We start from the raw sequence: 22,657 nt of genomic DNA, 5'->3' as shown, positions 1-22,657 counted from the left end.
TCCCCAAGCCGAGGCAGGCGGCGCCCTTCTTTTGCGGGCGGCTTCGAGTCTCGGCTTTAAGTCCGCGGCTACGAGTCCCGGATCAGAGGGCTATCCAAAGTCTGGGCTGGCTAGACTGACTGCGAGACTCGGCTGCAGTGAGACCCCCGAGCGGCGTGCGAACTCCCGATCAGTGGCAGCTGCGGTGGTCCGAGCTACTCCCTCCCCCCTTTCCGGGCCGGCTGAGAGTATTGGAGAAGCAAGTTTCCCAAGCCGAGGCAGGTGGCACCCCTCTTTTGCGGGAGGCTTCGAGTCCGCGGATACGAGTCTCAGATAGGAGGGCTATCCAAGCCGCGGAAGCCCCCCCCCCCCCCACGGGAGGCTTCCTGGTCCGGTGGGGAATCCCCCAGGCCCACTGCGGCCCGCAACCAGCCACAGGGTCCCCTCAAGCCGCGCAGCTGACGCCCCCACCACGCGCGGCCCCTGAACCAACGGAGAGATTTGGATCCGAAAGCCCCAGGCCACGGAGATCGGTGACTGGGGGAGACCCATTCCAAACACTTGAGACAAACGTGTGCCAAGTGCGCCACGTACTGGGCAAGATAAGAAAAACAGATCCCAGAGATTTCACAGAAAAATCTTACAACCTTGCTGGGTCCAACACCCAGAGAAATCTGAATAAATGCCCAGACGCCAGCAGCAGAAGATAACTGTCCACGCTCAAAAGATTGAGAATATGGCCCAGTCAAAGGAACAAACCAATAGCTCAAATGAGACACAAGAGCTGAGACAACTAATCCTGAATATACGAACAGAAATGGAAAACCTCTTCAAAAATGAAATCGATAAATTGAGGGAGGACTTGAAGAGGACATGGGCTGAACATAAAGAAGAAATAGAAAAACTGAAAAAACAAATCGCAGAACTTATGGAAGTGAAGGATAAAGTAGCAAACAGAGAAAAAATAATGGATAGTTACAATGATAGATTTAAAGAGACAGAAGATAGAATTAGTGAGTTGGAGGATGGAACATCTGAATTCCAAAAAGAAACAGAAACTATAGGGAAAAGAATGGAGAAATTTGAACAGGGTATCAGGGAACTCAAGGACAATATGAACTGCACAAATATACGTGTTGTGGGTGTCCCAGAAGGAGAAGAGAAGGGAAAAGGAGGAGAAAAACTAATGGAAGAAATTTTCACTGAAAATTTCCCAAGTCTTATGAAAGACCTAAAATTACAGATCCAAGAAGTGCAGCGCACCCCAAAGAGATTAGACCCAAATAGGCGTTCTCCAAGACACTTACTAGTTAGAATGTCAGAGGTCAATGAGAAAGAGAGGATCTTGAAAGTAGCAAGAGAAAAACAATCCATCACATACAAGGGAAACCCAATAAGACTATGTGTAGATTTCTCAGCAGAAACCATGGAAGCTAGAAGACAGTGGGATGATATATTTAAAATACTAAAAGAGAAAAACTGCCAACCAAGACTCCTATATCCAGCAAAACTATCCTTCAAAAATGAGGGAGAAATTAAAACATTCTCAGACAAAAAGTCACTGAAAGAATTCGTGACCAAGAGACCAGCTCTGCAAGAAATACTAAAGGGAGCATTAGAGTCAGATACAAAAAGACAGAAGAGAGAGATATGGAAAAGAGTGTAGAAAGAAGGAAAATCAGATATGATATACATAATACAAAAGGCAAAATGTTAGAGGAAAATATTATCCAAACAGTAATAACACTAAATGTCAATGGACTGAATTCCCCAATCAAAAGACATAGATTGGCAGAATGGATTAAAAAACAGGATCCTTCTATATGCTGTCTACAGGAAACACATCTTAGACCCAAAGATAAACATAGGTTGAAAGTGAAAGGTTGGGAAAAGATATTTCATGCAAATAACAACCAGAAAAGAGCAGGAGTGGCTATACTAATATCCAACAAATTAGACTTCAAATGTAAAGCAGTTAAAAGAGACAAAGAAGGACACTATATACTAATAAAAGGAACAATTAAACAAGAAGACATAACAATCATAAATATTTACGCACCGAACCAGAATGCCCCAAAATACGTGAGGAATACAATGCAAACACTGAAAAGGGAAATAGACTCATATACTATAATAGTTGGAGACTTCAACTCACCACTCTCATCAAGGGACAGAACATCTAGACAGAAGATCAACAAAGAAATAGAGAATCTGAATATTACTATAAATGAACTAGACTTAATAGACATTTATAGGACATTACATCCCACAACAGCAGGATACACCTTTTTCTCAAGTGCTCATGGATCATTCTCAAAAATAGACCATATGCTGGGTCACAAAGCAAGTCTTAACAAATTTAAAAAGATTGAAATCTTACACAACACTTTCTCGGACCATAAAGGAATGATGTTGGAAATCAATAATAGGCAGAGTGCCAGAAAATTCACAAATACGTGGAGGCTCAACAACACACTCCTAAACAACGACTGGGTCAAAGAAGAAATTGCTAGAGAAATTAGCAAATACCTCGAGGCGAATGAAAATGAAAACACAACATATCAAAACTTATGGGACGCAGCAAAGGCAGTGCTAAGAGGGAAATTTATTGCTCTAAATGCCTATATCAGAAAAGAAGAAAAGGCAAAAATTCAGGAATTAACTATCCATTTGGAAGAACTGGAGAAAGAACAGCAAGCTAACCCCAAAGCAAGCAAAAGGAAAGAAATAACAAAGATTAGAGCACAAATAAATGAAATTGAAAACATGAAAACAATAGAGAAAATCAATAAGGCCAGAAGTTGGTTCTATGAGAAAATCAATAAGATTGATGGGCCCTTAGCAAGATTGACAAAAAGAAGAAGAGAGAGGATGCAAATAAATAAGATCAGAAATGGAAGAGGAGACATAACTACTGACCTCACAGAAATAAAGGAGGTAATAACAAGATACTATGAACAACTTTACGCTAATAAATACGACAATTTAGAGGAAATGGACGGGTTCCTGGAAAGACATGAACAACCAACTTTGACTCAAGAAGAGATAGATGATCTCAACAAACCAATCACAAGTAAAGAAATCGAAGCAGTCATTCAAAAGCTTCCTAAAAAGAAAAGTCCAGGACCAGACGGCTTCACATGTGAATTCTATCAAACATTCCAGAAAGAATTAGTACCAACTCTCCTCAAACTCTTCAAAAAAATCGAAGTGGAGGGAAAACTACCTAACTCATTCTATGAAGCCAACATTACCCTCATACCAAAACCAGGCAAAGATATTACAAGAAAAGAAAACTACAGGCCGATCTCTCTAATGAATATTGATGCAAAAATCCTCAATAAAATTCTAGCAAATCGTATCCAACAACACATTAAAAGAATTATTCATCATGACCAAGTAGGATTCATCCCAGGTATGCAAGGATGGTTCAACATAAGAAAATCAATTAATGTAATACACCATATCAACAAATTAAAGCAGAAAAATCACATGATCATCTCAATTGATGCAGAGAAGGCATTTGACAAGATTCAACATCCTTTCCTGCTGAAAACACTTCAAAGGATAGGAATACAAGGGAACTTCCTTAAAATGATAGAGGGAATATATGAAAAACCCACAGCTAATATCATCCTTAATGGGGAAAAATTGAAAACGTTCCCCCTAAGATCAGGAACAAGACAAGGATGTCCACTATCACCACTATTATTCAACATTGTGTTGGAGGTTCTAGCCAGAGCAATTAGACAAGAAAAAGAAATACAAGGCATCAAAATTGGAAAGGAAGAAGTAAAACTATCACTGTTTGCAGACGATATGATACTATACGTCGAAAACCCGGAAAAATCCACAACAAAACTACTAGAGCTAATAAATGAGTACAACAAAGTAGCAGGTTACAAGATCAACATTCAAAAATCTGTAGCATTTCTATACACTAGCAATGAACAAGCGGAGGGGGAAATCAAGAAACGAATCCCATTTCCAATTGCAACTAAAAGAATAAAATACCTAGGAATAAATTTAACTAAAGAGACAAAAGACCTATACAAAGAAAACTACAAAAAACTGCTAAAAGAAATCACAGAAGATCTAAACAGATGGAAGGGCATACCGTGTTCATGGATTGGAAGACTAAATATAGTTAAGATGTCAATCCTACCTAAATTGATTTACAGATTCAATGCAATACCAATCAAAATCCCAACAACTTATTTTTCAGAAATAGAAAAACCAATAAGCAAATTTATCTGGAAGGGCAGGGTGCCCCGAATTGCTAAAAACATCTTGAGGAAAAAAAACGAAGCTGGAGGTCTTGCACTGCCTGACTTTAAGGCATATTATGAAGCCACAGTGGTCAAAACAGCATGGTATTGGCATAAAGATAGATACATCGACCAATGGAATCGAATAGAGTGCTCAGATATAGACCCTCTCATCTATGGTCATTTGATCTTTGATAAGGGAGTCAAGCCAACTCACCTGGGACAGAACAGTCTCTTCAATAAATGGTGCCTAGAGAACTGGATATCCATATGCAAAAGAATGAAAGAAGACCCATATCTCACACCCTATACAAAAGTTAACTCAAAATGGATCAAAGATCTAAACATTAGGTCTAAGACCATAGAACAGTTAGAGGAAAATGTAGGGAGATATCTTATGAATCTTACAATTGGAGGCGGTTTTATGGACCTTACACCTAAAGCAAGAGCACTGAAGAAGGAAATAAATAAATGGGAACTCCTCAAAATTAAACACTTTTGTGCATCAAAGAACTTCATCAAGAAAGTAGAAAGACAGCCTACACAATGGGAATCAATATTTGGAAACGACATATCAGATAAAGGTCTAGTATCCAGAATTTATAATGAGATTGTTCAACTCAACAACAAAAAGATAGCCAACCCAATTACAAAATGGGAAAAAGACTTGAATAGACACCTCTCAGAGGAGGAAATACAAATGGCCAAAAGACACATGAAGAGATGCTCAATGTCCCTGGCCATTAGAGAAATGCAAATCAAAACCACAATGAGATATCATCTCACACCCACCAGAATGGCCATTATCAACAAAACAGAAAATGACAAGTGCTGGAGAGGATGCGGAGAAAGAGGCACACTTATCCACTGTTGGTGGGAATGTCAAATGGTGCAACCACTGTGGAAAGCAGTTTGGCGGTTCCTCAAAAAGCTGAATATAGAATTGCCATACGATCCAGCAATACCATTGCTGGGAATCTACTCAAAGGAATTAAGGGCAAAAACTCAAACAGACATTTGCACACCAATGTTTATAGCAGCGTTATTTACAATTGCAAAGAGTTGGAAACAGCCAAAATGTCCATCAACAGACGAGTGGCTAAACAAACTGTGGTATATACGTACGATGGAATATTATGCAGCGTTAAGACAGGATAAACTTATGAAGCATGTAATAACATGGATGGACCTAGAAAACATTATGCTGAGTGAGTCTAGCCAAAAGCTAAAAGACAAATACTGTATGGTCCCAATGATGTGAATCGACACTCGAGAATAAACTTGGAATATGTCATTGGTAACAGAGTTCAGCAGGAGTTAGAAACAGGGTAAGATAATGGGTAATCGGAGCTGATGGAATACAGACGGTGCAATAGGACTAGATACAAAAACTCAAAAATGGACAGTACAATAATACCTAATTGTAAAGTAATCATGTTAAAATACTGAACGAAGCTGCATCCGAGCTATAGGTTTTTGTTTTGTTTTGTTTTGTTTGTTTTGTTCTTATTATTATTACTTTTATTTTTTTTCTCTATATTAACATTCTATATCTTTTTCGGTTGTATTGCTAGTTCTTCTAAACCGATGCAAATGTACTAAGAAACGATGATCATGCATCTACGTGATGATGTTAAGAATTACTGATTGCATATGTAGAATGGTATGACGTCTAAAAAAAAAAAAAAATGGTCAGCACAATACTGCCTAATTGTAATGTAATTATCTTGGAACGCTGAATGAAGCTGCATCTGATCTATAGTTTTTTTTTTGTTTGTTTTTTTTCTCATATATTTTTGTACTTTTTATTTTTATTTGTGTTTTCTCTGTGTTATCACTTTATTTCTTTTTCTGTTGTAGTGCTATTTCTTTCTCTAAATCGATGCATATGTACTGAGAAATGATGACCATACACCTATGTGATGATATTAAGAATTACTGATTGCATATGTAGAATGGATTGATTTCTATTGTTGTGTTAGTTAATTTTTTTAATTAATAAAAAAAAAAGAAAAACATAAAAAAAATAAAAAGTTGTATAAAGCACAGGCCACGGTGGCTCAGCAGGCAGAGTTCTTGCCTGCCATGTCAAAGACCCGAGTTTGATTTCTGGTGACTGCCCATGCAAAAAAAAAAAAAAAGTTGAATAAAAATATTATGTCAGTGTAGCTGCTTGTTGAAGTGTGCTTTGAAAATTAAATAAAAATAAAACTTTAAAAAGCCAAAAAAAAAAAAAAAGTTAACGAGACTATTCTTTTTTTTCAGGAACAGCTAAGACACTTAAATGCATAGATGAACAACGTTGTGACAGAAAATACTGTTCATCCCTGGGTTTAAATATAACAAGATCACAACTGATAAAAACTGGAAGTAAGGCATGACTAGGTTTCCTTAAGAATTCCAATTAAGGTTATTAAGGTTATTCTAATTAAGGCTCTTAGGTAGGGGAAAAAAGGGTCAGTGTTGAAACAGACAGTTAAATTCAATAGAATTCCAGAGCCCCTTTGTTTTGCTGCATAACTGATAAGGTTACTGAACTCTTTTCTTCCTAACTAACAATGAAGATGCAATATAACTTTGTAAATATAACCAGAGCCTGCTAAAACCTTCTCCTTGAATTCTTTGAAACTACTATAACACGTTTTTGTTGATCATTTTAATACTTCCTTCACATTTATGTCATTCTTTATTAGTCCTTACCTTTTCTCGTATCAGCAATGTGATGGCAGGGGCTCCATTAGCATTTTCATTGCCCTTAGTATTGGCAATTTGTTTCAAAAACTCCACTTTTTTCTTACTGGCCATAAAGATGATTTTTTCATCACAGAAGACCATGATGGTATCAGTTAGTTCATAACCAAAGAGCCATGTCTATGGAACAAGACAATAGTTGAATAGTTTTACAAATAAAAAATTAATGGACTCACACAGAAATATTTACAGATATCTGGGATTTGCTTCAAAATAATCTGGGGTGGGAGAGTCTGGGTATGGATATAAATGAAACTGGATTAGTGAGGAGTTGATAATTTATTGGAACTAGATAACAGGTACATGGGTATTTGTTATATTATTCATCTACCTTGATATGCTTGAAATATTGCATAATAAAATCCATAATAATCATTTGGATAATTTGTGTTTATAGGAACTACATCACTTCTTAGTAGAACAGAAATACAGAAAACAAAGGATGGAATAACACTTCAGGAAACTGGGCATTCTATCTCTCCAGGGACTGCTAGTCATCTCCCAATTATTCATTTCTCTCTTCTTTCTCAAAAAGACTCAAGATTTTTACCTAGGGTCAGCTAAAAATTTTTGTCCAATAAGACACAGGTGAAAGTATTGTATGGGACCTCAAGCAAGTCTCCTTAAAAAGGAAGGAGGCTAACAATTTTTTTCCCTTTCTCCATCTTTTTTCTTGGATTGCAGATGGAATGGCTGAACTTATTGAAGCTGCCATTTTGTACCATCAGCACAAGTATAAACTTAGAAGAAGTCTGGGTTCCTGAAGATCAAATAGGAGAAAAATAAGTATTTTGTTTAGACCACAGTTATTTAGTTTTTTCTGCTATATATAGCTAAATCTATCCTAATTGATACACTACTTTTTTTTCTTATGTTCTAAATCAGAGCTGTTCAACAGTATGTCCTGATAATGGAAATGCTCTACCATATCTGCTCTATCCAATATGGCAGCAACTATTTACTCATGGCTAAATTCCTGATACAGGGCTAGTAGGATTGAGAAACTGAGTTCTTAAAAATAGTTAGTGGCTACTGTATTGGGCAATGCAGTAAATGGTTCAATGACTCTTAAGGGCTATAAATAACTATAAAGCTCTCACCTGTAAGGCAGTTGATTTGGCATAAACAATTTCTTCATCAACACCCACTGATACAACAATGGCGTCAATGTTGGCATACTCATCTTCTCCTTTCTGAAAAGTAAAGAGCAGGTAATTTAGTCAGTTTCTTTTTACAATGGCAAACAGGAATGCAGATTGCAGTATTTACCCACATATGTAGTAACTTCTTCTAACAGATGTTCCAAGTTTATTGTACATGTTTTCTGGGCAACCTCACTGTTATTAGTTACTCTTTTTTAAAAAAAAAAAAAAAGAAAGAAAAAACCAAATGATCTCTACTGAGATCATTCACCACATAATTAACCCATTTAAAGTATACAATTCAAGGTTTTTTTACTATATTCAGAGTTGGGCAACCATTACCACAATCTAATTTTAAAACATCTCATCACCCCTAAAAGAGACCTTATGCCCACTACAAGTCCTTCCTCATCGTGACCACCCCCTTCTCCACATCAGCTCTATACAATCACTAACCTACTGTCTTTTGTCTATTCTGGACATTTCATATAAATGGAATAATACAATATATGACCTTTTCAGTTTGGCTTCTTTCATGAGAATGATGCTTTCAAGGCTCATCCACACTGGAACATGTATCAGTACTTCACTTCTTTTTACTGTGAAACAATATTCCATTGTATGAATATAGCACATTTTATCCATTTATTTGTCGATGAACATTTGGACTGTTTCCCCCTTTTGGCTATTATGAATAATGCTGCAATGAATATTCATGTATAAATTTTTGCATGGACATACAGGTTTTCATTTTTCTTGAGTATAAATCTAGGAATGAAGTTGTTAGGACACATGCTGACTATGTTTAACCTTTTCAGGAACTGTAAAATTCTTTTCCAAAGTGGTTACACCATTTTACATTTCCAAAGCTAGATACGAAGGTTCCAATTTCTCTATATCCTTGTCAACACTTATTATTTTTTGAAACAGTCACACTAATAACTGTGAAATATTAACTCCTTGTGAGGTTTTTTTCCCCTGTGATTTTGATATGTATTTCTCTGATGATTAGATCATGCTGGGAAACTTTTCATGATCTTCTGTATATCTTCTTTTGAGGACTATTCATTAAAATCCTTTTAATTTTACTGAGTTGTAAGTTATATTCTAAATATATTCTGGATATAAATCCCTTATCAATATGATTTGCAAATATTTTCTCCAATTCTGTGGGTTGTCTTTTCATTTTCTTTATGGTATCCTTTGAAGCAAAAACGTTTTTAAATTTGATGAAGTCCAATTTTTATATTGTGCTTTTGTTGTCATATCTAAGAAGACTGCCTAACCCAAGGTCATGAAGATTTACTCCTGCCAGAGTTTTAATATTAGCTCTTAACATTTAAATCTATGATTTATTTTGAGGAAATTTTGTTTATGGTGTAAGGAAGGGGCCCAATTTTATTCTTTTGCTTATGGATATCCAGTTGTCCCAGCATCATTTGTTAAAAATGCTATTCTTTCCCCCATTCAATTTTCCTGGCACCCTTGTCAAAAATCAATTGACTGTAAACAGAAGGGTTTATTGCTGGGACCCTCAATTCAATTCCATGGGCCTATATATGTCTTTCCTTATACCAGTACTACACTCTCCTGATTACTATAGCTTTGTAGTTAAGTTTTGAAATCAGGAAATGTGAGTCTTCCAACCACTTGCTACTCTTGGACAACTCTTTAAGACCAAAGATCTTATGATTCCAGGCTATAAAGTCAAATCTCTGGATTCCTCTATAAAGTTGAGAAAAACATCTAATAAGAATTTAAATGTTTAAAATTTAAACAGAAGGTTCTGATGTATTTTTCTAATGCCACAAAAATATGACACAAAGATATTACATAGAAACTATGAATTTCCTCATTGATTTTTTTGTTTTTTGTTTTTTTTGTTTTTGTTTTGCATGGGCAGGCACCGGGAATCGAACATGGGTCTCCAGCATGGCAGGTGAGAACTCTGCCACTGAGCCACCGTGGCCTGCCCGCCCTCCCTCATTGATTTTTCAACGAAAACATGTTATCCCTCAGGTTGATAAAAAGTTTTACCATCAGTTCTCACTAATGAACCAAAAGCAAAAAGTGCTAGACCTTAGCATGAACCTTATTCACTACCACACATTTGCAGAAAATAAAAGACAGTTCACCTTAAGAATGCCTTTAGTGCATTAAAAATGATTAGTATTATGAAATCAGAGCCCTTGAGCGCTTGACTTTTAAATATTTGGTATAAAGAAATGGGAAATACTTCTATTGCATACTGTATGGTTGTTCTGAGGAAAAGTACTTGTACAATTATAATTGAGTCTCATTTGCCACACAGTTATGGTCTATAACACTGAATAGCAAATACCAAAGCTCTTATGGTAAATATAAGGGTTAAGTTCCTGTGAGCTTCAGACCACAATATCTAATCAATCATCCATTATATAACCTCGTTTTATGTGTGTTTCTGTTTAAAGACATATTATATATCTTTTGCTTACTCCATAAATTTGCATATGACAATTCCCTAAGAAGTTCTTTGTTTTGCCAACCATCTAGCCACTGCCTCCACTTTCTACATCCAGAAGCAGTAACATTGCTTTCAGAACATATATAATTTCATAAACATATATCATTTTATTCCAAAACCTGTGTCTACCAAAAATGCCACTAAAACTAATCAAAATCCCTTGTAGTATTTTTTGGTAACTGAAATATTGGCAAAGAGCTCAAACTTTTCAGTACAGAAAAAGATACCAACACGAATAAAAATTCAAAATACAAATACATTTTTTATAATACACACACAGTACAATCATGCAATGAAATCATGAATGATATGGGAAAATTATCCAAAGGCACTGCAATATAACTGAAAACATGGAGAGAGAGAGAAAAAAAAAAAGACTCACATATTCATGTTTCTATGAAGGTAGGAGAAACCCCCAAATTTCAAGGATTTTAGTTCATATAAAATGCTGTTTTCCACTGCCAATCAAAACAGTGAGAGGATGAATCCTAATTTCTTTGAGAAAATAGCTGTTCTGACCATTTCATAAAATACCCTTGATTCTCTACAAAACTGGTGGACTCTATTCTCAGAAGAAATAAATCTAACAGCAGAAATTATGAGCTTTAAAGATAGTGAATCTTAAAAGTGATCTAATGAAAAACCTACAATAAAACATGTCATTTTCTCAGCTAAATCTGGGACATTATTTTGTATTTACAAACTGTACAAGTACAAACAACTTATAAATATCACACCTGAAAACAACCATTTGAATCTGAGTTTATAAAATAACCTGCTGGCAAAACTTAAATGCTGAGTTAACAAAAGCTGCATTATAATAAAATCATGTATATAACAAGAAGTTTTTTCAGATTAAACTGTGTCTGGGATTAAAAAAAACAAATACAAAACAGTTTGGAAGGTTGTTAAAAAAAATGCAAGAAAAAAGCACTACCTGGAGGACTATTAGCCCTTGCCCCAGGACAATCCCATAACCTGCTCCCAGTGCCAACCTGGTTATTAGAAAACAGGTGGAACTGAACTCTGTGCTACTTAAGTAGCCACAGATTCCCACCTGATCACTGCCCCCCCTCCCCCCGGCATGGGCAGGCACCAGGAATTGAACCCAGGTCTGTGGCATGGCAGGCAAGAACTCTGCCTGTTGAGCCACCATGGCCTGCCCCCCACCTGATCACTGTAACTTGGGCTGGTCTTCAAGACTCAGACTTGAGCCTCTGTCAGATGTGGACTTGAGTTTCCAGTGTTTCCCCATCTAGCTGAGCTATCTTGCAACAATAACCCTGGTTTGCCCAAGCACCAAACATCCAATAAAACCTTTCTATCTTACAAAATTCTGCCACATTCCAGTCGGTTCTGTTCCACTTGACACCTAAGTCTTACTGAAACAAGTATGTTTCAGATGGGAATAACAACATTTATTAAGCAGCCACTTTTTGTGCCATGTGCTTTGCATTTATTATATGCAACCCTCACAATAAAACTCTTAAATGCAGTAAGCAACATATTCAAAATCCAGGGCTTGACACACTCAAAATTCCCACACAAAAATATAGGCAACCCTCAGACTAAAGGTAAAAGGCACTGAAAGTAAAAGCTAATTAAAACACACACTAAATTTAAAATACGTTTCATTAGGATACCAACTATTATAAAACAGGCAAATTTACACTCTTTTCCACTATCTCTTTTCCAGTTAACAAATCAGGAGAAAACTTTCACTAGGATCTTGAAGATGAAAATGCATTTCCTTGGAAAGTTTCTGATTTTTATGTATGCGAGTTAGTCACTTTAAAATTTTTTTCAGGTGAGATATTAGTATGATTTCTTAAATTCACTGGAGAGAATTTTTCTTTCAGCAACCACGTGCGATAGTTACCAAGTTGTTTGGTTTGTCTATTTAGATGTGGTTAATGGGTCATACTCTGAAACTCACCTGCCTGGGTTTCCAATCATTTAACTCTATCCCTTGTGACCTAACCTCTCTGTGCTCCAGTCTCCTTATCAACTCACTGTAAGTACTGTTTTAAGAATTAAATGAGTTAGTATGTATAAAGTGCTCAGAATAGTGCCTAGCTCATAATAACTGCTATAAAAGTGTTTGCCATTATCATTAAAGATGAACAGCTAATGCCCTTGATCATGAGGCTTACTCTTGTGAAGCTTATGTAGGTAGTGGAGAAGCTTAGACTACCTATAGGCATGCCTAAGAGTTACTTCTGGAGAACCTCTTCTGTTGCTCAGATGTGACCTCACTCTGTCTAAGCCCAACTCTGCAAGGGAGATCAGTGCCCTTCCCCTTTGTGGGACATGACATCCAGGGGTGAAAGTCTCCCTGACAACATGGGAAATAACTTCCAGGGATGAATCCACACCTGGCACTGTCTCAACAATTCCATCCTGACCAAAAGGGGGAAAAGAAGTATAATAAAGTATCAGTGGCAGAGAGAGAGTTCAAATAAAGTCAAGAGGCTACTCTGGAGATTGCTCTTAGGCAAGCTTCAGTTCGACCTTGCTACTTATCATAACCTGCCAAACCCTCAACCACGACCACTACAGCCAATCCTAAAGAACACCTAGGGCAATATGAAAAATTTAGAAGGGCCATAGCACAAACACCCCTAAAGAGAGGTATGGAAATATCAAAGGTGATAGTGGAGTTATACAGAGAAGATAGGATTTAACAAATGAATATAAATCATTAAATTGATATCTCTTTTAGTCTCTAGTACTTTAGAGCAGCTAGAAGTAAAAACCTAAAATTGTGAAATTGTAACCCATGTCAAACTCTGAAATACGCTCTACAACTAATTGTGGTGCTGTGCTTTGAAATTTATAGCTTTGTTATATATGTTACTTTTCACAAAAAGAAGGAAAAAAAGTCGATTATGATGATAGCAAGATATTTAAGCCCTCTAGCCTCCTATACTCTGGAGCAGCTAGAAAGAAAAATATGAGAGGACTGTATGGTAACCCATGACTATAACTACTTGTTGAAGAGTGCTTTGAAAACTACTATATTTTTATTTCTTTACTATGTATATATGGTGTATTATACAATAAAAAAAGTTAAAACAAACAAACAAAAGAATGTTTATTTGTTAAATACTTACCATATATCATACCAGTTTTTACTTACTTCAATGATTAGCTGATTATTAATCAGAACAGAATATATCTAGAAGAACAGATTTCCTGAACATGTAAAATTTAAATAGATGATGTGGGTGGTAACCAATGCCACTTTAAATATTCAATCATTCAGCAAGAAAGTTATATAGACATTTCATTTCTTTTAATCCTCTTAATTACATTTAAATACATCCATTTGCTGCTAGTCCTTAAAACATGCTACAATTTAATAACATAGTTGTATTCACATTAACTTTATTATTTTTTTAACAGCTACTCTTTACTTTTGGCAAGTAGCACAATTTTTTCATTTATAGTGATGTATAATATCCTTTTTAAATATATTTAGGTTTAAAGAGTTCAAAAGCTCCTTGGAAGATGAAAAGAGGATGGAGAGTGGGGTACCTGTACTTTCAGTGCCTGAAAAATACTCTCACTGAGAAGATACTGATGAGAAGCGTGTGTACCTTGTAGCATCCTAATGGGCTCAGAACTTAGGAGGCACCAAGTATCGGGTATGCAGTGTGTATGGTTATAGGTAAGTTTAGGGTTAAAAACAAACTGGTCAGCAAGCTTAAGAAATGAACCCCTAGTTCTGAGAAGCTTTGAGACAACCCTCAATCCTCTGTAAAAGACTTGGCCTATTGTTTGAAAAAATCAACTCAAAAAGCTCCAGACTCAGATACCAGGCTCAGGAGAAAGCAAGGTTTAGATTTCGGAGAATTAAATGAAAGACTGCATTATGAATGACAATAATTGGGAACAAATGCCCCAAAGATAAGAACTGGAGGGTTTTTCTTTGACCATCTCAATGACTTCCAGATGTTAACAGAGAAATATCTGTTAGAAAACAGTGTTAGAAATCCATTAGAAAACACTTCCATATATTTACATTTTTACATTTGGGGAGTCAAACAATAGATTTAATCTAAGAGGTTATACTCTACTAAATAGGAATTTCAGTTAAAAAAAAAAAGATGAAGGAGAAAACGGAGGGAAGACAAACTGTCAAATACAATAAATTTCCTAGCACTGAAGGATTTGAGTCTTGAGACAAAAGACTCCCCCCAGTTCAATTATATATATATTGAATATATAATTCAATGCAAGAAATATATATATATATATATATATATATATGAAACAGAATAGTGTCACCTTCTTCCATGTTGATGCTGAAAGCTTGAAAACAAACAGACAAACGATGGCTTAAAAATTCTGAGCAGAAAACGATTTTCAACCTAGAATTGTATACCCACTGAACTGTATTATTAACCAAAAGTGATAGAATAAAATTTTTAAGATGCACAAGGGCTTAAGAAATTTATATTCTTTGCAGCCTTTTTCAAGAAGTTCTTAGAGAAAATGACCTAGCAAAACAAGGAAACAAATGAAGAAAAAGACATGGACTCTAGAATATAGAGGGTCCGACAATGGAAAGCCTCAAGGTTCAATAGGCCTGGAGAGCAACCTATAGAGGATAAAGTAAGATCTAGTGGAGGATGGGTTAAAAAAGCAACACAGAATTAATCAAAGAGCTGATGATTGTTAGAATTTTAGAATAAAATATTGATAAGATTATGACAGACATGCGGGAAAAAATTAAGGCTAGGTAGATAAACAAGGAAAAAAACTGAGGCAACAATTAATGCCAGGAAAAACTAAAAACTGTAGAGAAAAAGAAATCATATTCAATTACTTTACCCAGCAGTGAAAATATTTATATGAGCATAGCATAAACAGATTTTACTAAAAATCATGAACACGTTCATTAAGAGGAACAGATGTGTGATGAAATCAAGTATAACAAAATGTTAATTGCAGAATCTAGGTTATAGGTATATGGATGTTCACTGCAAAATTCTTTCAACTTTTATGTATCTATTAGGAAAAATATTTAAAGACTATCAGGAGGTGGGGAGAAGAAGTTGGAATGAGTACTATGGTATATAAGAAAGTTAGATTTTGGGCGGGCCGCGATGGCTTAGCAGGCAGAGTTCTCGTCTGCCATGCCAGAGGACCTGGGTTCGATTTCCAGTGCCTGCCCACGTAAAAAAAAAAAAAAAAAAAAGAAAGTTGGATTTAAATTAAAATCTATCATGACAAAACAACAGATACATAAAACTGACAAATTAAGAAACAGCCGTATACAGATATTTTTGGAAATACGAAAGAAACAGCTAGAAGAACTAAAAGTGGTTGTTGCCTCTGGGTAGATGGCTTTTATTTTTAAGCCTTTTGGACTATATCAATTTTTTAAAACTATGCCTATATATATTATGGAATAAAAAAAACTTTTAAGTGGGAGAAAAATAAATATTAAACAATAATAATACAGGTGACAGAGTTGGCAAAATTTGGGAAGGTGTTATCTAAATGGTAAAAGTTGGGGAAAAAGAGCAGCAGAGGAACAATTATTTTCCTTCTAACTGAATGGGTACTGCCTTAAAAGAGGAAACCTTGTTGAAGTCTCTGTTTTGTTTTGTTTTTTTTATAGCGAGGGTACCTATAAATTTATCATCCAAACAGGCACTATTTTGAGAATAAAAGTGTAGCCTATTAATAATCACATAAGTCCAGCCAACACAACGAACAGTCTCACCATCCTACCCCTCTCTACGTGGGACATGACTCCCAGGGGTATGGACCCTCCTGGTAACGTGGGACAGAGATCTTGGAATGAGTTGAGACTCAGCATCAAGGGATTGAGAAAAACCCTAGAATGAGCTGAGACTTAGCATCAAGGGATTGAGAAAACCTTCTTGATCAAAAGGGGGAAGAGGGAAATGAGACAAAATGTTAATGGCTGAGAGATTCCAAACATTGGAGAGGTTATCCTGGAGGTTATTCTTATGCACCAAGTAGATATCATCTTGTTATTCAAGATATAATGGAGAGGCTGGAGGGAACTGCCTGAAAATGTAGAGCTGTGTTCCAGTAGCCATGCTTCTTGAGGATGACTGAATAATGATACAGCTGTCACATGTGACTGTGTGATTGTGAAAACCTTGTGTCTGATGCTCCCTTTATCTACCTTGTCAACAAAGGAGTAGAACATATGGAATAAAAATAAATAATAGGGGGAATAAAAATAAATAATAGGGGGAACGAATGCTAAAATAAATTTAGTTTGACATGCTAGTGATCAATGAAAGCAAGGGGTAAGGGGTATGGTAGATATAATTTTTTTTTTGTCTTTCCTGTGTTCGTTTTGTTTCTTTTTCTATTGTCTTTTTATTTTTTTCTGAATTAATGCAAATATTCTAAGAAATGATGAATATGCAACTAAGTGATGATATTGTGAATTACTGATTATGTATGTTGATGTTTTATTTTGTTTCTTTATTTTTTAATTAATAAATTTTTAAAAAAAGAATCAAATCCACTGGAAAAAAAAATCACATAAGCACAAGAGATGAACATTCCAGAAAAGGCAGGACTTAATGATCCCCATAATTTTATAGCCTGAATAGAGAGTCTGTCAAACCAAAAGAACTAATTTCACCACTATTAACTGAGGTACTACTACCTATGACGAACTACAGTTGGCAGTGGGGATAAAAAATAACTATAAGAAGTGGGTAACTATGGTAGACTGTAAAAGTCAAGTAAGAAGGAGTAAACAAACCCCAACCTGTCCAGGCATTTATTTCCAACTACCCCTCTTGTTTACTCAAGAGGCCACAGTATTACTTAAACTTTTCTCAATCCCACTCCAGAGCCAAAGGATGAGTCATGAAGAATTGAGATGGGTGGAAGTAATACACTTTATCTTGATGAAAGTATGAGAATCGCCTACATTATAAAAAACCTTCTCAAGCCACAGATGACAACTGCCTAGTCTTGGAGAGCAGCCCAGAACAAGAAACTAAGGCACCACAAAATTAGCAAAGAGCAAGAAAGCAGCACTCAAGAGAAGCACTAACATTACAGCTTATTAGCTTTTTCTACTAGCACACATTTTCTTTCGGGGGTTGTAGCAACCCACTAACCCAATCCTGACAGTTGAATGAATGAAGTGGACCAGCATTACTTTCGAAAAGAGCTGTTATTCTAACATTTTATGGAATTCTTCTGGGATCTAAGGCAGAGGTTGATTCAGGGTGTCCTAAAAGGTAGATCTCAAAATGAATAACAGATGTGCCTGGATATTGTCACACACACACACACACACACACACACACACACACACACACACACACACATTCACCTGTCACCCCGAGTCCTGGATATTGTCACACACACACACACACACACACACACACACATTCACCTGTCACCCCGAGTCCTCAAAGTAGCTGGAACCACAGGGAAGTGAGTCGCTTCTTCTATTTTCTCCAGTGAACATTACTAATATTACTTGATTATAAATAATCATAACCATGAAAAGGCTGGGAAGCCCCAGTTAAAGACCCAGTACATGTACAAGATAGAGAAGAGCCCACAGCCCATCTATGACCCACCACTACCCCTGTGGTTGTTTAATGCAGATACTAGTCAGGTGCTACAAACTCTTTCTGCTTTTAACAGCTCTTAAGTTATAAAACAAGGAGCAGAACTGGACTAGATTCAAACTTCCAAGAAAAAGTGATAAAACTGCTATAACCTCTTGTCCATATATTCTATTTGATATCTGATCGAGTCTATTTTCTCATCTCTAAAACAACACTATTTACTCATACACAGTTTAATATTCTTAGAACTTTCTACTCAAATACTTTAAAGTGCATGATGCTAAGTGGAGTTCTGCAGATTGAGAGGAAAAGACACTAGACAATTCATGGGCCACCCAAAGAAATAAAAATCTCTGGTAAAGATTAACGACACGAGCCAATAATACCAGTATTGTTGGATCCAAAAGGCAAAAATGCATAAAATATAATGATAAATCAATGGTTTTAGAGTCATAATGTGCATTATGTGAATACACACACACACACATTTGTGGTAAAAACGTCATAAAAGTAGGAGGATTGAGGGTACAGGGGCAAAGTTTATGTATGCTACTGAAGTTAAGTTGGTTATCAAAGCAAACAAGACTGTTACAGATTTAGGGTGTTAAATTTAAAACCTGCAGTAACCACAAAGAAAATATCAGGGTATGCAAACTCACAGAGTGAAAGAATAGAGAAAGAATAGAGTACAGGTTACCAGGGGTGGAGGTGGGGCGCCAGGGGCAATGGAAAATTAATGCAAAATAAGTATATGATTTCTGTTGGGGCAAAGCAAAAGTGATAGTGATGGATGGTGGTGAGAGAACTGCAAAATTGTGAGTGGGATTAATCCCACTGAATGGTATGCTTTGGAAGGGATGGGATGGGTGAAAGTTTATGTCACACGTTTCCACAATTTAAAAAGAAAGAGAAACTAAAGAGATATTAACAGTTAAATGCAATACATGGTACTTGATAGGTTCTAAGAATGGAGAAAAGACTTAAAAGGATATTATTGGGACATAAAACAAAATTCGAATATATAATGTAAACTTTACATCATCAATGTCAAATTTCCTGAACTTGGTAACTGAACTTCAGGTGATTACATAGTGGATATTTTTGTTGTAAGGAATGTACATGGAAGTATAAGTGTTCAAGGAGTATGATGTGTGTAACCTGTTCTCAAATGTTCAGAAAACAGACAGATGATTGATAGAATGAAACAGCAAAGGTGGCAAAATGTTAAAACTGGCAGATATGGGTATGGAGGGTGCGGGAGTTCTCCGTATGGAGTCTGTATTATTTTTGAAATTGTCCTATAAGTTTGAAATCATTTCAAAATAAAAAGTGTGTGATACTGTAATCATTTTAGGACATAAAGTTATGAAAATTGAAATTTACATATATACAAAAGAAATAATATAATGCATGTGATAATTAGTCTCACAATTTGTACCTAAGACACACTCAACTTGAAAATAAATGGGAAAGGAGCCACATTAGCGTCTACTCCTAGTCTTTAAAAAGAGGATTAATAACTTATTAGTTCTCCACAACAGTTAAAGAGTTGAAGCTACCAGGAACAAGGCACAGTGCTGAAAGATTTATGCTCAAGGGTACCTAAAATTAAAAAACTGGGTGGGGAACACAAACCAGTTAACTTTTTAGTCATAACAGATTTCTCTGAAGATGTGAGCTGACAGCACAAGGATGTGTACAATTAAAAACGAAAAGGAATAGGGGATGGGGGAGTATAGAGTGCAACTGCATTTTCCACTACTTTCTGCGATAGCATTGAGGATAAACAACCAGAATTTAGCTCCAGAAAATTATGATTATTGAAGCAGATCAAAATAAAAGTACTATTTTCTTAGAAAGACTGTATAAACAGAAATACTACAGGAGATTCTGTGACATTTGCTCAAGTTTACAGTTTTAAAAAAGCAGGTCTATTCAAAGATTTTGATAATAATTGGCCACAATTTTTGGTAACTGGTAGATTTACATAAACTTGGCTCCTAAATTTAGGGTATTAGTGTCTATGTCAACATCCAACATCCTTCCCAACTGTTAAATAAGAGGGCTAAGATGAAGCTTCATGATTTTTGACAAAAACAAAAAATGGGGATAATAGAGCCAGTAACTTGACTTTTATGGATTTACAGATGCCATTTGATAGTAGGTCTACCCATATGTTTTCAGGCTTCACTTTTTCCTACACCGGCTAATTCCATTCTCTGCATTTACTTATCATGTAAGGGAACTTTGAGCTCTAAATTAATTTAATCTGAGTTTCATGAATAGTTTAGAGAGGATGAAGAATAATTTGATAAAGTAAACTCTGAATCACTAGGACAGAAACAAAACAACTTCCACATAAAAGGTGTACAATTTCAGGGTCCATGGGTAGAAGAGAGGGCTCCTGAATATTACCTGCACACTAGTATTCATTAATCTTCAGAAAATATCAGGACTTTTAAAAAGAGTTTCAAACACAGATAATGTTCAAACATAAGTATGTGACAGTGAGCAAGGCTTGTGGAAACCTTTGGTAGAAATTTACCAATAAAAAAATTTTAAAAACAACATTTATGCTCATCATTTGAGTAGCATTGAGTTCTTTTTACTTTTCGCAAAATGCAACAGAGAATCCATTTGACTTGCAATTATTTAATGCATTTAGCCTAAAAACATGAAATATACACAGGCACCTTTAATGAGTGGCAAGAAAATGCTAAAATTTTAATAGTTTGGTTTCCAGTATAGGATAAATCTGAAAAGTAATTTTACAATGCTGAAATCAGAACCGATATTTGTCAGGACCTTTTTCGGTATTGTAAAAAAAGTCTTTTGTTATTTCTTTCCTAGATGACAGAGGTCACAAGAGGCCAGACTTAATCTAGACAGCTCAAACTACGAATGCAGTTAACGCTTCTCAAACAGATCAATTACTGTAACAAAATTAATTTTAACTGTAGACATTTTTAAAGCAGCAAAATGGTCCAATCTTCAAGACTGAGAACAGTAACAGATTTCTCTTAACACGTGCCCGAAATATTCTAACTAGAAGGCAAACCAACGAGGTTTTAGGCATCATATCTTTTTTTGTATTATTAATTCCTACAGTTTTCAGCGTTAAGATTGTTACCCATGGCAGGACCTAGAACCCGAGGTGGTGGCGCGTGTAAGCAGCATTCCTTTTTAAATCTTCAGTACAAGCCCGGCAAACGATAAACGTGACGAGCCTGATTCACATCTTCCTGGCCCCTCCATCCCTCCTTTACGAAGATGGTTGTAATTCTGGCGGGACCTGGGGAGGAATACCGTGGTTCTGGGAGGACAGCCAGAGTGCATGGGTGTGTGAACGCTGCAGGAGCGGGTAGCAGGACTTGATCACTTAGGGGGAAAGAAGGATGATGCCTCTTAGGGCGGGAAGGTATTGCAAGAAGTAGCTGTTAGCACGACCTGCGCCGGCACGCGGGGAAGATGGTGGTGGCCGCAGGGCAGGGCAATCAGAGAGGAGTCCCTGTTATGGGGCACTTGTGGCCGCCTGCGATGAATGATTCGAGAGCAACGAAAGGGTTGCGACAATGAACCCGGGAATTCCCGACGCAAAGGGGAAAAAAAGGGCGCCGAAAAACAGGGTTATTATGGGATGGCGGAGGGGGGCTTCCTAGGGAAAATTATGGAATCTTCCTCACCCGCCAGTTGCTGTACAATCTCTTCACTCGCCGATAATACGCGTCTTTGTCCAGAGTCACAGCCATAGCCCCACACACCGCTCCTCCTCGGATCCGAGAATCACGCGAGGTCCCGGCTCCGCCACCCGCTGTCGGCCCCGGAATCCCGCACTCCCCCAGTGACCCGGAAGTAACGAGCTCAGAGGTCCTTTTCCGCTTCCGGGTCCCCACAGAGTTAGGGGTTTTATTGTTTTAAGTTCTTCTTCTAGAGGTTGGGAGGAGGAAGTAAAAAAAAGAAGTGGGGAAATCAATAAAATGTGCAACGCAAACAAAAAGTCTACATTTTCGCGGGGATTTCTTCTCAACTCAGTCCCACACGAGTTACGTCATCACGGACGCTTTGTCCCCGCCCTTACTCTCAGTCTGGCGGCGGTTTCCAGGAGCTCCGAATTTCACCTCGGCGGCGACTGCTGGAAGAGACGTGCTTACGCCGCCCCACACAAGCTGCCGCGCGCGGGCGTAATGGCCACACCCCATCTGCAAAGGAGGGGTGAAGAGCGGATTCTGGCGTGGGATGGAGGGGGAAGACTGCAGCGTTAAGTGGGTACGTTCCTCTCTTGGAAATGGTGGTTAAGTTAAAGCCGCTGCTACCGCAGGACTGGAAAGATCCTCGGTGCAAGGAGGCTGGGTCGGGCCCCGCTCGGGTACACAGCTCAATCTAGGAAGACAAGCCCGCCCTTCTGATAATCTACAACCTAAACTGTGG

At 37.0% G+C, this 22,657-nt stretch overlaps 1 protein-coding gene across 2 annotated transcripts in view; it reads right to left on the bottom strand.

The window, feature by feature from the left end:
- SUPT16H (SPT16 homolog, facilitates chromatin remodeling subunit) overlaps nucleotides 1-22,605 on the bottom strand; it is a 41,524-nt gene extending 18,919 nt beyond the window's left edge. Inside the window, exons 1-4 of one of the 2 annotated variants that reach the window (XM_077127252.1) lie at nucleotides 22,308-22,605; nucleotides 21,913-22,156; nucleotides 8,099-8,191; nucleotides 6,948-7,118 (exon numbers count right to left, since the gene is read on the bottom strand). In XM_077127252.1, the coding sequence (XP_076983367.1) occupies nucleotides 6,948-7,118; nucleotides 8,099-8,191; nucleotides 21,913-21,978 (330 nt within the window). In that variant the 5' untranslated portion in view covers nucleotides 21,979-22,156; nucleotides 22,308-22,605. Of the gene's footprint in view, nucleotides 1-6,947; nucleotides 7,119-8,098; nucleotides 8,192-8,654; nucleotides 8,740-21,912 lie in introns of both variants that reach the window. The other variant, XM_077127253.1, reaches the window with a different exon arrangement.
- Nucleotides 22,606-22,657: the final 52 nt, after the last annotated feature.

The sequence above is a fragment of the Tamandua tetradactyla genome, chromosome 14 (assembly GCF_023851605.1).
Source record: "Tamandua tetradactyla isolate mTamTet1 chromosome 14, mTamTet1.pri, whole genome shotgun sequence".
In the NCBI taxonomy this organism is placed as follows: Eukaryota; Metazoa; Chordata; class Mammalia; order Pilosa; family Myrmecophagidae; genus Tamandua; species Tamandua tetradactyla.
This window is presented reverse-complemented; position numbering and strand designations above follow the sequence as displayed.